The sequence below is a fragment of the Taeniopygia guttata genome, chromosome 37 (genome assembly GCF_048771995.1).
Source record: "Taeniopygia guttata chromosome 37, bTaeGut7.mat, whole genome shotgun sequence".
Classification (NCBI taxonomy): domain Eukaryota; kingdom Metazoa; phylum Chordata; class Aves; order Passeriformes; family Estrildidae; genus Taeniopygia; species Taeniopygia guttata.
Window position 1 is genome coordinate 6,845,529 of NC_133062.1, and position 14,944 is coordinate 6,860,472.

The following is a 14,944-nucleotide window of genomic DNA, read 5'->3' on the forward strand; positions in this document are numbered from 1 at the left end:
TGGAATCCCACTTTCAGACATGGACACCCGGAGTTGAATGATGGCTTTTTTTTCCAAAGGAAGGAAAGCACAGAACACCGGTGTTTGAGGGGCAGATGAAAGGCTGCCGTCAGAGGTCTAAGCCAGCCAGACCTCTTTGCCCTGGTAGCTTTTGTCTGAAAGCAACCCTTGGATATAGGGAATTTGGGAGGTGGAACCCCAATTTTGGCCATTTCTGTGTAGATAAGAAGGAGAGTTCTTTTCCATAGGAAGGAAAGCACAGAGACCATGTGTTTCAAAACAGAAGAAGAAAGAGGTGGCTCCTGGAAGGCTCAGCCAACCCGACCTGTTCTTCCTGGCATGTTTTGTAATGGAGGAATTTTTGGATACATGGAATTTGGGAAGAGGAATCTCAATTTTGACCACGGTCACCTTGAGAAGGACAACTATTTACATTGGAAGGAAATCACCAAGCCCCAGTGTTTCAAAAGCAGATGAGATGCATCTCTCAAGAGGCCAAGGGCAGCCAGACCTGTCTGTCCTGGCAGCTTTCACTTGGGAGCATTCCTTGGATGTACGGAGTTTTGGAGGAGGAATCCCAATTTTGGCCATGGAACCCTGGAGGAGAAGGACAGTTCTCTCCCATGGGAAGGAAAGCCCAGAGCCCCAGGGCTTCAGGGGCAGATGAGAAGCAGCCCTCGACATGCCAAGGTCAGCCGGACCTGTCAGGTGGTCCCCAGGAGGCCCAGCCAGCCAGACCTGTTCCATGTTCCCTTGGTTCCGTGGGACCCCACAGTGTCACAATGGTCTCCTTGGTTCCATGAGGCCCTGGAGTGTCACAATGTTCCCCTTGCTTCTGCAGTGTCACAATGGCCCTGTGCTTCCATGAGGCCTTGCAATGTCACAATGGCTTCGTGGTTCCACAAAGCCCTGATGTGTCACAATGGCCCCTGGGCTCCGTGTGCCCTCGCTGTGTCACAGCGGCTCCTCTGTGACACTGAGGCTGTACAAGGTCACCATGGACCCTTGGTTCCTTGGGGTCTTTGAGTTCACATTGGTCTCCTTGATTCCATGAGGCAGCACAGTGTCACAATGGCCCCTTGGTTCCATGAGGTTCCGTAGTGTCACCGTGGTGTCCTTGGACCTGCATTGTCACAACTGACCTGTGGTAATCACATATCCTCTGAGCAGAGAGAGAGATCTCCCAGGATTTTCCTGGGAAGCTGTGAAAAGCTGTGAGAAAGCTCAGAGAAAAGAACGAGAAACAATTCTTATCTTCACTTGCTGCACCTGTTGTTGTGCACATGTGGAATGTGTTATGGAGATTTGTTTATCAAAGGGTGATTTCTAAATTGGCCAATGGTGATGGTGTTTGGATTTCAATTAACCAGTCTGGTCTGTCTGTATCGGACTGTCAGCAAGAGCGATGAGTGTTTCTTAGCAGTATAGTATAGGATAATGTAATAAAGTGATTGATCGGCCTTCTGGAATCATGGAGTCAGTGCTAATTATTACAGGCTGGGGACGCCCTGCTACGATAGTTATCTAAGTCAATCTTTCCATACCTCTGAATGCTGAACAGAATAGGCTTAACAGGCATAGCAGGAACACCAACCACTGTAGACCCAAAGAGCTGCCTGAGGAGTTGGGGGAAAACTTCCCCTGGTGTCATTTCCTCACAGCAGGTACCATTATTAAAGTAATTCCAAACACATACAGTTAGTGTGTGGTAGCCTCAAATCCGTGTGCCCACCATCCAGTGGAAATTAAAAATCCATAAATCCCTCACCATATTAACCCATCAAACAAATTGATTATCAGCCAGATTTGCCATAGTTATAGGATGGGAAAAATGTAGCCACAACCATGTGCCACCCAAACCAGGGTAAGCTAGACCACATGGTGACACCGAACAAGGTTTCTATATGCAGTGCAACAACAAAAAATTATGTTACTCAAGAATTGTTATTCTTATTTCACCCTGTTTCTCTCAATGCCCTCAGACTGCACATCGGGTGCCAAAACTGGTCTTGGTTTACAAGACAGGTGTCTGCTAGGGAAGGCAACAAAAAGCCTCCCATGGAATGGAGAATGTAAACCCCCTCCCTCCAAATTATTAGAATCATGAAATCAAGGGGCTCTCAGGCAGGCAAAGATATGGGAATAGGAATGTCAGCTCTTTCCTAGTGTGTATAACAAAGCAAACAAGCAGCAGCAGCTGCGGCACGAACAGCAAACAGAGCAGAGCCCAGTCCCGGCCTTTGGGCCGTGGCGCTTTCCCTGCGGTGCAGTTCCGGGCACAGCCAGCAGGGGCGCTGTGGCTCCCGGGGGCAGGGCAGGTGCGCTGACCCCCACGCGGCTGCAGGGGGCGCTCCGGCCGGGCTCGGCAGCGCGGGGCCATGGCGGCTTTGTCCGAAGGGGGAAGGGCTGGAGAGAGGCTTTGCTTCACAAACCCCGGGGCAGCCGGCTCCGGTGCCCCAGCAGGACTCTCAGAAAGCAGTCAGCTCGGTGCCCCAGCAGCACTGGCAAAAAGCAGTCAGCTGGGCTGGCAGGATGTCTCGGCAGGCAGGGGGTGAGGGGCTCCAAGCAGGGCAGGGAGAGCCCAGCTCAGGATCCTGGACACCAGAGCAAACAGGGATAGGTCTCTCTTTTAGTGGGGCAGGTGTAAATAAGGTCCCAGTTTAGTGGCTGTTCTCACGAGCAGAGGCTCATCCAAGTACAGAAGAAGCAGCTCTGGCCCGGGCTCTGGCAGCAGCAGTGGAAACTCCCATCTCCAAGTGTCGGAACCCAAAATGTCCCTCAGACATTTTTAGAGGTTCCAGGCCTTGGTCAGAAGCATTTTAGACCCTGGCAAGCAGCTGAAAACAGCTGTGATTTTGAGTTTGAACCATGGAATGAATTACCAACTTTGAGGGTGGAACAAGCAGTCACAGAATGTTAGATGGTATAGTAAAAGTAGTCACAAATTAGAGGGTAAAATTTTTTAGTGTTGTACAGGGGGGTTTTAGTACCTGTACAGGGGGGTTTTCACTTTGTACAGGGGGGTCAGGAGTTCTAAGATGGAGGAAAGTGGTCCTTATCTTATTCTTCCTCCTTCTTCTTCCTTACCTCCATGTTCTTGGTGATGTTGGCATTCACAGATTGGTTTAGAGTAGAAAAGCACATTGTAACGTAGATAGTAGGTATTGGGGAAAATCTATAAACATATAGTACGTAATATATCATATAAAAGATAGCAGCAGCTTTGGGCGGGGAGAGAGACGACGAAGACACCGGACAGTGAGGGTGTCAGGAGAGTGTGTGCCTCTGCCTGGGCCGCAGACCAAAGCAGCCGCAGCGCAGGACAATCTTTTAGATAGCTAGCAATAAACTACCTTGAGACCGGACAACAAGAGGCTGTGGAGTTTTTCTTTGGAAGCGCGGGTTGGAGGAGAGACTTTACCACCACACGGGAGCCCCAAATCAATCCCGGGGTTCTCACACCTGGCGTCCCTGGCCGGGCATCAACAAGAAGAAACATCAAAACAGCCTCCAACCCTCAGCGGCAGAAAAGAAAACAAAAAAAAGGAAAACAGCAGAGTGCACAAACTCTCCACAAGTTCCAAGAAGAGAGGGAATGAGAAGCTCAAGATAAGAACCTGACCTTCACCAAGACAACTCGTCTCGGGGACTTTCCAGGGAGGAGACGACCCAGAAGCGCGCCTGGGATCTCTCACCTGTGACCTGCTGGACAGTGAACAGTGCCATCTCCGGACCGACCTCGGGCTGACTCAGATTTTGGTGAGAAAGGTCAAAATTAAGAACATGGGGGGGGAATTCTCCCAAGAGGAAGCTCAGACAGTATCTGTCCCACGGGAATTCTCCCGGGAGGAAATTCAAATAGTATCTGCTTTACAAGGCATCATCTCTGCCCATCCGGTAGAGATCACTCAAAAAGAATTGAAAATGTTGTTATTGTGGGTGAGGTGTAATTTCCCACCCTCGGATTTAAATTTGTTGTTTAAGTCAAATTTTTGGCAGGAAGTTAATAAGCAATTATATTATCGAACTATAAAGAAAGATAAGCTTGCTGCAGAACTACTACCTTCAGCGAGAACAGTTTTAGAGTCACTCGCACAATGCAGCAGCTCAAATCAGGCAGCCACGGCTCCTGGGGAAAAACAGGGGGGGGGACAGTCCAGCCAGCAGCTCGGGACAGGTCCTTCCACCACAGACATAGTAGAGGATACCCCTTCGCGTCCCGTATCCCCAAGTTCCCACTGCTCCTCAGTGTCCCGAGAGTCCCCAGGCTCCTCCGACGTGGAGACTCCCCAGATGGAGGCAAGCAAGCCAGGCGCGGCCCCCGAATCCGCGGTGGGTGGGGGCGCCGGCAGCAGCCCAGTGGGTGAGAGTGCGTGCGTGAGTGTTGAGCAGAGGGAGGAGGGAGAGGAAAGTGCTCTCGCATCTACGCAGGCTGGGAGTTCAAAACAGCCCGCGCAGAAAGCGAAAGCGAGGGGACGGGCGGGGGCGGGACGGACAGGGGCGAAAGCGGGGGGTGCGAGTGCGGCGGTGGGACGCTCTGAGCGTCCGGTGACGCGTTCGATGTCGAGAATCCGTGAGGCCGCCGAAGCGGCCGCCCGGATGGCGCGGGAGAGCAGCTCCCTGACCGCGGCAGCCGCGTTTGCCGAGGGAGCGGCACAGGGACAGCGGGAGGCGTCCCTCGCTGCAGCTCAGGCGGCGGGCATGCGCGGGAAGGTTGAGCGGGACCCGGAAGCCACGGGGGGAGGGGATTTTTCGCATCGGGAACGCGCGGCACGGGCGCGGGCGGGGCGGAGCCGGCACACGCGGGCTGTGGGTGCTGGCGCAGAGCCAGGAGAGGGGCAAAGCGAGGCGGAAACATCAGGGCCGGAGTGGGAACAGGAAAGTAGTTGCGTCAGTCTTGGGGAGGACGACAGTAGCTCTGAGTCTGAGGCAGTGCGGGGTGGAGCTAGGCGAAAGCACAGCCGGAGTCGGAGCAAAGGCGTCCGCACCCCCGTGATGACGCAGGCAGAGTCGGGGCGTGGCCAGGATGTAAACATTCCTCAGGGCACGGTTCCGTTGCAGTTCCCATGGCAACAGTCAGCCCAAGCCCACAGCCAATCCCTGTCAGCTTCAGACATGGGCAGAATAGAACAGTTGTTACAAGAGTCAGTTTCACAGAGTGCAGGGAGTGCAAACGTGAATCAGTTATGGGGAGAAATGCTCAAACATTTATCAGGAATTACCACGGGGTTTGCAAATGTGAATCAGTTATCAGAAGAGATGCTCAAATATTTATCAGAAGTACAAATTGAAGAGCCAAGTGCAGTCCCGACCTCAGTTGGTCAGGCGGCAGCGCCATCTAGTGGCGGAACCACATCATTGCAGCAGATTTTACAGGACCCAGTCAGACAAGGCAAGGTGTCACACAGTGGTGGGACTTTGACAATTCAAGACTTTTTTCCAGCTTCTTATAAGAAAAAATCTAGGATGAAAAGAGCTGCATCTGCACGACAGCAGGAATCTCCGCTGACTCCAGAAGAGTGTGGGAGTCAGGACACTTCTGCTGGGGCTCAACAACAGGATGACACGATTCGCATCACTGCCTCGGAGGGTGTCCCAGCTTGGACAATTCCAAAATCAAGGTCTGCCAAAATTTCGGGGCAGGGAGAATCAATTTCAGTATCAAAAAGGGTTGTTGAATTTCTTTTACAATATTTAAGCATAGCCTTGGAGTCGCAGCCAGAGCTGTTGGTTCATCTTCCAAAAATTTTCCAAATAATGCAGGGCAGTCATGTGTTCTCCTCCACAGCAGGTGCTCCACTTTTCTCCGGAGGCACCCAGCCTTCATCTTCACAGATGCCGCAGACGCCGTTGGTATCGGTGAGTGCTGCTGCATCAAAGCTGCAGTCACCTCAGATGACTCCACTCTACAGGCAAGTACCCACAGAATTTCCAGCTTTGCCGGATGCAAAAGTGGACTGGCAGGACATTCGGGCAGAATTGGAGAAGGAGAAAGGTTTATTGCAGGGTTCGGGAAACATAGTGATGCCGGTGAACTATGATGCTCAGGGCCAAAACCCGAGATGGGAACGCCTGGATCGTGGAGCAATCAAAGATTTAGCTAAGGCCATTCGGGACAATGGGTTGTCATCACCATATTTCAAACAGATGTTGAAAAGTATTTTTGGCATGTATGATTTAACACCATATGACCTTAAATATCTCGCAACATCAGTTCTTACAGACACCCAAGCTCTCATTTGGCAGAAGGCGTGGCGGAGATCCCTGGAGGAGCTGAGAGCCAGATACCAAGGCGGGCCAAACGCGAACCTCACCATGGTGCAGCTTGCCGGTGATCCTCCTGAGGACGATCCAACTCAGCAGGCGGTGAGACTCCCACGACACGTGCTCAGCGACATCAAAGAGGCGGCACGGAGAGCAATTCTTCAGATTGCTCCGGCGGGGGTCCAGGACAACATTTACACCGAAATCAAGCAGGGTTCTGCAGAGCCATTTTCCTCGTTCGTGGATCGTCTTTCTCAGGCAGTGGAGCGGCAGGTGACCGAGGAGGGGGCGAAACCACATCTGACCAAAAGCCTCGCGTTCTCCAATGCCAACCCAGAGTGCAGGCGAATCATCAGCATGATGCCGCACCAGGCCACCTTGGCGGACATGATTGAGGCGTGCAGCAAGGTGGGAACACCACAACATGTTGCTTCCATCATGGAGGAACACTTGGGGGATCGAATTGAAAAGCGTGTTAGGGAAGTTCTTGCAAATTATGCAAAGGGCAACACCGGTGCAGAGAGACGGTGCTTTGGGTGTGGGGCACAAGGACATTTTAAAAGGAATTGCCCACAGCTTGCAAAGCCCAACAAGCCACCAGACCTCTGTCCTCGATGCAGGAGAGGGAGACATCTCGCGAGTGAGTGTCACTCACAGACAGACGTGGATGGAAAACCTCTTCCGGTTCCGGGAAACGGGAAAAAGAGCGCGAATCGACGCCAGCGCGCACCGACACAAATTCTGGCGGTGACACAGAATCAGCAGGAGCAATCCTCGGGGAACAACAAACAGAATCCTTCAGCAGAGCAATCTCCAAAATCCCCAGCGACCCAGACTTGGTACCACCCGGATTCCAACGCGTCCTGGCAACCTCCAAATTGACGTGTTTTTTGGACAATAGCCATGCAGTGATACCCACAGGTGTCACAGGGACTTCTTGGAAAAGGCAGGATTTTTTAATAATGGCCAGAGACAGAAGCAGCATTCTTGGACTTGTTGTTTACCCATCTTTGATTTCAGCAAACCGTAATGAGGAGCTGATGGTCACAGCAAAAGCCTTGCGACCACCTTTGACAATTCCACAAAATACACCGATTGCTCGAGCCATGGCTTTGCCATCTCACCCAGAAAGGCAAGTCATGCCAGTGTTCAACACACGGGACTCTTTTTCTGGTGATCAAGCAGAAGTGCATGCATCTTGGGTGAAACATGTGAGCCGAGATCGGCCTGTTGTTACTTGTCAGTTGACTTGTAACGAAAAGACAATTACTATCACGGGAATGCTTGACACAGGAGCAGATGCTACAGTTATTTCATACATTTTTTGGCCCCGGGAATGGGACTTGGTTGCACCTTTGGGCTCTCTCTCAGGCATAGGAGGAAGTTCCCTATGCATGCAGAGTGAAAATGCAATTGTTGTCAGAGGCCCGGGAGGGAAAACAGCAGTCATCCGTCCTTTCATCGTGCAAAAGCCCATCACAGTGTGGGGAAGGGACCTTTTGGCACAATGGGGACTGAAATTAGAATTGGATTTTTGACAGGGGTCACTGTGGCACTCACCACTCTGAAGCTGACCTGGAAAACAAATGATCCTGTTTGGGTGGATCAGTGGCCCCTTGAGCGAAAGAAATTGAGTGCCTTGAAAAAGCTGGTCCAGGAACAGCTGCAGAAGGGACACATCAAACCCACAGACAGCCCATGGAATTCTCCAGTGTTCGTCATTCACAAGAAAACTTCAGGGTCTTGGAGACTGCTTCATGATCTCAGGAAAATCAACGAGGTCATCGAGGACATGGGACCACTTCAGCTTGGACTCCCATCTCTCTCAATGATCCCGAGAGACTGGTCACTTGTGATCATTGATCTCAAGGACTGTTTTTTCAGCATTCCACTTCATCCAGATGATGCTCCACGCTTTGCATTTTCTGTCCCAAGCATCAACAGAGAGGAACCTCTGCAAAGGTACCATTGGACAGTTCTTCCGCAAGGTCTCAAAAATTCTCCAACCATTTGTCAGTGGTACGTGGCCCAAGCATTGCATCCAGCACGAGAGAAGCATCCAAAAACAAAAATTATTCATTATATGGACGATTTGCTCATTGCAGCACCGACAAAAAAGGAGGTGCAAGAGGTTCGTGACTGTGTGATTGCACAGGTGCAAAAGGCAGGACTGGAAATCAGTGCACCAAAAATACAAGAGATTGCACCTTGGAAATATCTGGGCTGGAAAATCTCGAAGCAAACAATAAGACCACAAAAGCTGGAGATCAACACAAAGGTCACCAATCTGCAGGATTTACAGCAGCTTTTGGGGGAGATCAACTGGATGAGACCGATCCTGGGAATCACCAATGATGACATCTCGTCACTGCTCGATCTTTTGAGAGGGGACAACAACATCAAATCTCCCAGAACTCTGACACCTGAAGCAAGAAAAGATCTTGAGAAGATCACGGACATGATTCAACAAAGACAAGCACATCGCTTTGTGGAATCATTGCCTTTTCATTTAGCAGTGTTGGGGGAGACAGCACAGTTATATGGGTTGATTTTTCAATGGGATTTGTCTCAAATGGACCCTCTTTTGTTGATAGAGTGGGTTTTTTTAGCTTACAGGCCCTCAAAAACAATTCTTACAGATTTAGAAATGATAGCACAAATTATTATTAAGGCGAGAACCAGATTGCTGGTGATGTCAGGCAGGGATTTCTCAGTCATTCATGTACCTTTAAAGAAAGTATATTTTGAGTGGGCGATGCAGAAATCACAGGATCTTGCAATTGCTTTGTTAGGATATCCAGGGATTTGTACAGTTCATTTTCCGGCGCACAGGATGTTAAATGCAAAAGTGAGTTTCAGGGAAAAGCCAAAAATAAGCCAGGAACCAGTGGAAGGGATGACAATATTCACTGATGGTTCAGGGAAAACTCACAAATCAGTGGTCACATGGCAAAATCCAAAAACAGGGGAATGGGAATCAGACATAAAAATAGTACAGGGTTCACCACAAATTGTGGAATTGGCAGCAGTGGTCAGGGTTTTTCAATTGTTTCAGGAACCTCTCAATCTGATCACAGATTCAGCATATGTTGCAAATGTGGTCAAACGATTAGAGGGATCACTTTTGAAACACATTGACAATGAAATTTTATATTCATATTTGTTATGCATGAGGACAATTCTAGAAAATAGGGAGCACAAATATTTTGTTGCACACATCAGGGCACATTCATCACTCCCAGGGTTCCTAGCAGAAGGGAATGCTCACGCAGATAGGCTCACAATGACCATATCACAGACATTGCCAGATATTTTTGAGCAGGCAAAATTGAGCCATGCATTTTTTCATCAAAATGCACAGGCGCTGATGGAATCCTTCCGCCTTTCTAAAAGTCAGGCGAGGGAAATCATCAGTGCTTGCCCAGATTGTCAGCTTGTGCAGCCTCCTGCATCCACAGGAGCTGTCAATCCAAGGGGATTGCAGAGTCTTCAGCTGTGGCAAGCTGATGTGACAAAATACCCATCTTTTGGGAAGCTCAAAAATATCCATGTTTCAGTTGACACATTTTCAGGAGCAATTTTCGCATCACTACATACAGGGGAAACTGCAGAACATGCCTGCAGACATTTTTTACAAGCATTTGCATCACTCGGGGTGCCACAAGAAATAAAAACAGATAATGGTCCAACTTACACAGGTAAGGTGCTTGACAAATTTCTGAAAAAATGGGGAGTCAAACACATTTTTGGTATTCCTTATTCTCCCTCAGGTCAAGCAATCATTGAAAGAACACATCACACCCTGAAATCCCTCTTGGATAAACAGAAAAGAGGGGAAGCAGGCGCAACACCACACATGCGTTTGAACAAAGCTCTGTATGTATTGAATTTTTTAAATGGTTCTTTCTCAGAACCCACTCCACCAATTGTTAGGCACTTCACAAACAGCACACAAGCAAAGCTAAGGGAAAATCCTTTAGTTTTGATCAGAAATCCAGAATCGGGACAAATTGAAGGTCCATTTACATTAATAACTTGGGGCAAGGGTTTCGCTTGTGTTTCCACAGAGCGAGGACCGAAGTGGGTGTCGGCGAGGCACGTGAAACCTTATCGGGTGCAGACGCAAGTGGACGCGGACCCGAGGAGCAGAGAAGCAAGCACGCAGACGAAGGCAGACGACGACGCTGCAGACGTCACATCAGACAACGACTGATCACCCAGAGACTTGGGGGGTTTTCTTTTCCTGGGAAATCAAGTGTTTTTTTGGGTGTTGCTGCATTGCAGGGTCTCTCACAGAGGGTGGGGGCATGGACATGGGATTCAGGCAGATAGTGTTCATGTGCTTCATTCTCTTTCCTATTGCCTTGGGCAATTGGACAGACTTTCCCGTGAAACAACCAAAGGAAAATGTGTGGGAAACTTTGGCAAAGGCAGCGGGTCTAGACAGCATTTGTCTGACTCATTCAAAGCCAGGAAAACCATTTTCAACATGTTTAGTAGGTGTGCCAGTGAAGGAATGGCCAATTCCAAAAAGCATCCCTCCAGAGATTCTGAAAACTTTTTCAGATCCTGTGGAAGGATGGCAAGTTTGGACACAGTACCTTCCTGTGGCTCACTTGGAACCTCCAGAATTGGACATTTTCGGATCAACAAAAATGAAATGGTGCATCAAATTTAATTCATCAGGAGTGGCAAAGACAGATAATCATACCATAGATGTCACTCCCAATCAGCCTTTTTATAAAAATGCATCATCTTGGTGCAATCACACAAAAATAACAAGCAAACCATCCCTTCAACACCCAGCCACTTTACCGAAGGGAATGTTTTTCATTTGCGGGGACAGAATTTGGCCTGCTATCCCTGCAAAAATCAAGGGCGGTCCATGCAGCATCGGGGAACTCTCATTGTTAACACCTGATTTGAAAACTTTGCAAAAGCAGACACACAGGGAAAAAAGATCCCTTGAACGATATAGTCCAAATTGTGATGATGATGTTTCTACCTGGAACAAGGCTCAGAGAATTGCAATAGCAATTTTCTCACCCCAAACAGCATCAGGGGTGGCCTTGACACAATTGGATCATATAGCATGTTGGTTGAGTAAACACAGCCGTGCCATTTCGTTTGCACTGAGTGACATGTTAACAGACATCAGCGGTGCAAGGCAAGCAGTGCTTCAAAACAGGGCGGCAATTGATTATTTGCTGCTGGCACATGGGCACGGATGTGAGGAATTTGAGGGGATGTGCTGCATGAACTTGTCCGATCATTCAAAATCTATTCATGAAAATATAAAACAAATCCAAAATAGTATTAGCAAATTGAACAGAGTTACAGGGTCCTGGTGGGATAGTTTGTTTAATCTTTTTGATATCTCACCATTGTGGAAAGAACTTTCTAAAATAGCATTTTATATTCTTATAGGGCTTGTAGTTCTTTTGCTTGTTCTACCATGCATTTTCGTGTGTATTCGAAAGACCTTGAACAGCATGGTAAAGCAGGTGTTTCTGGTTCAAACAGAGAGGGGAGATGTCGGAACCCAAAATGTCCCTCAGACATTTTTAGAGGTTCCAGGCCTTGGTCAGAAGCATTTTAGACCCTGGCAAGCAGCTGAAAACAGCTGTGATTTTGAGTTTGAACCATGGAATGAATTACCAACTTTGAGGGTGGAACAAGCAGTCACAGAATGTTAGATGGTATAGTAAAAGTAGTCACAAATTAGAGGGTAAAATTTTTTAGTGTTGTACAGGGGGGTTTTAGTACCTGTACAGGGGGGTTTTCACTTTGTACAGGGGGGTCAGGAGTTCTAAGATGGAGGAAAGTGGTCCTTATCTTATTCTTCCTCCTTCTTCTTCCTTACCTCCATGTTCTTGGTGATGTTGGCATTCACAGATTGGTTTAGAGTAGAAAAGCACATTGTAACGTAGATAGTAGGTATTGGGGAAAATCTATAAACATATAGTACGTAATATATCATATAAAAGATAGCAGCAGCTTTGGGCGGGGAGAGAGACGACGAAGACACCGGACAGTGAGGGTGTCAGGAGAGTGTGTACCTCTGCCTGGGCCGCAGACCAAAGCAGCCGCAGCGCAGGACAATCTTTTAGATAGCTAGCAATAAACTACCTTGAGACCGGACAACAAGAGGCTGTGGAGTTTTTCTTTGGAAGCGCGGGTTGGAGGAGAGACTTTACCACCACACGGGAGCCCCAAATCAATCCCGGGGTTCTCACATCCAAGAGCAGCAGCTCCTCCCAAAATAAGGGATGAGCCGATAAACATCAGCCAATGATAAGGAACAAACAGAAAGGAAAAACCCAACCCCCAACACTGGTTTACAATTCCTAATGCTAAGGGAGAATTGTATAAAGTTTTAATTCCACCTTTATAATTGTTTACATATGAGATCTTGAAATGTCAGGGGTAGGGATTGGAACCTGCTGCTCCAAGGCTCCTCTCACAAAAAGAGGCTTAGAAAGGCTGGCGGTCCTTGGAGGTATTTGGGGATCTATAGGGGCTATTGGGGGTCCTTTCTGTGCCTCCTGACCTGACAGGAGCTTCTCTAATAAACTTTGGCTAAAGCTCCCAGTCTGCCCATGACAGGAGCCACTGTGAGTGCCAGTGACATCCTGGCTCTTTGGCAGCCTGGGGACACTTAGAAAGTCCCCATGAAACCCCTCTGAGGGCCTGTCAAAATATCTGAACCTTAATATGCAAACTGTCGGCTCTTAACTGAAAGGTTGGTGGTCCAAGCCCAGCCAGGGATGCCATTTATGTCAGAATCTGTGGTATTTAAATGATCCCAAAATTGCAGAAATTCGCTGTCTTTGAGCCCCGCTGCCAAAGAAGAAGCCATAATTCATCTGTGCTGGTTTTCAAGGTTGTTTATTCTTGCTTATCTATAACATGTTCTGTCTGACCTGCAGTAGGCCTTTCTTGCGGGGCAGCGTGCAGGGCTGTGCCCCTCAGTGGGAAGTTACAAACATTATATACCAGAAACTACCTGTGCTATATTTACAATAATGTGCCAATACCTACCACCTCTGTTGAACAGTGTGTCCCCAGTCTAAACCAATAGAAAAATGCCAACACTGCAGTGAAACATGGAAGGCATGAAGAAGATGAAAAAGGACAGGACACACACGATTTCCTCCATCTTGCCTCCTTTGAACCCCTTATCTAGAATCCTAAAATTCTACTTTTGCACCCGTGTCACACTAATTATTACTCATATCAAACACTCAGAGTGTGTAATTCATCCTGTAAGATCGAAAACTCTTTTCCATGGACAGAGATCACAGACAGTGTCTCTTAGGGCTCTGTACAGGGGAGTTCCTGACCCCCTTGCCAGGGTCCCAGACTTGCCAGGGCAGACAGAGGGATGCCCTGGATTACCACAGCAAACCTCATCAGGACCCATTGCTATGGTCATTTTCCATGGCAACCATCACCAGCCCCTGTTGCTATGGTCAGTTTCCATGGCAACCATCACCAGCCCCCTGTTGCTATGGTCAGTTTCCATGGCAACCATCCCCAGCCCCTGTTGCTGTGGTGTAAGAGGCAATCTGAAGACCCTCACTCATTTGCCTGCCAATTGCCACGAGAAGGAACTCCCTTCCCCCACTGCAGTTCCAGCCTGGGGAAGGCAACAGTGCAGGTGCAACCGCTGCACTGTTACGTTCCGTTCCAAATGAGGCCCGGCAAGAACTTGGCAAGGAGTTGGCGAAGACCCAGCATGGACCGAGCACAGAGCGGCCTTCTGCAATTCCTGCTTCACTCTCCACCTTTAAACCAATGAACTGTTGGGGTGACCCTGGTGGTCTCTCACTGAAGACCCCTCATCTGCCTCGTTACCACCGTGACAGACAGAGATCAAGAACCCTCTCCCCAAGGACTGAGACTGAGACCCCTACCACAGAGAGTGGTGGTGGGGGGAAATGACATGACCTGTTCAATGGACTTATTCATCATTGTGTTTGTTCAGCCTGGATGATTTTCTGTAGATAAACCTGTTCCCCCCATAGCAATTTCAATAGACTCTCATTGTTCTGCATGTTCCCCCCATTTCCTTCTGTGGACTATAACTGGAACCCAGTGTTAGGTAGGACTTTGGACACTCTCCCCAACACAACAAGACGGATCCCCATCGTCCGGACCACTGAGGACCTCGCCTGTGTTGGCAGCTATTCCCATCCACCCCTTCTCTCTCCCTTCTCTCTCTCTCCTTTTTATTTCTTTTCTGACCCCACTATTGCATTTATTGTTTTTTGGCCCTTAATAAAGGTGCATCTGTTGTGATTAAACTGATAGTCCCCTGCTGTTTGTCTTTTGCACTTTGGGATCGGCTAAGGAACCATCACGACACCCCGCTATAAGCGGATCGTGACATGGTCAGTCCCTGGGCTGCTCCATGGAGACCCCATGCCAGGGGTGGTTGCCATGGACACCAGCTCAGGCCTGCAGCCAGAGCCCGTTTCCATGGCAACCATTGGCACTCCCATCCCCAGACTCATGGGATCCTGGAACCACAGAAGTGGCTGAGCTGGGAGGGACCCATCAGGATCCTCGAGTCCAACTGCTGGCCCTGCACAAGACACCCCAACACTGCCAGCCTGGACCTGACAGCGCTGTCCAAATGCTGCTGGAGCTCAGAGAGCCCTGGAGCTGTGACCCTTCC

The 14,944-nt window shown here is 49.0% G+C and overlaps 1 protein-coding gene across 1 annotated transcript in view; it reads right to left on the reverse strand.

The window, feature by feature from the left end:
- Nucleotides 1-14,944, reverse strand: part of LOC140681610 (uncharacterized) — a 54,053-nt gene that overhangs the window by 37,430 nt on the left and 1,679 nt on the right. The window contains exon 3 of the mRNA XM_072921596.1: nucleotides 14,148-14,150. Within this exon, the coding sequence (XP_072777697.1) occupies nucleotides 14,148-14,150 (3 nt within the window). The remainder of the gene's footprint in view (nucleotides 1-14,147; nucleotides 14,151-14,944) is intronic.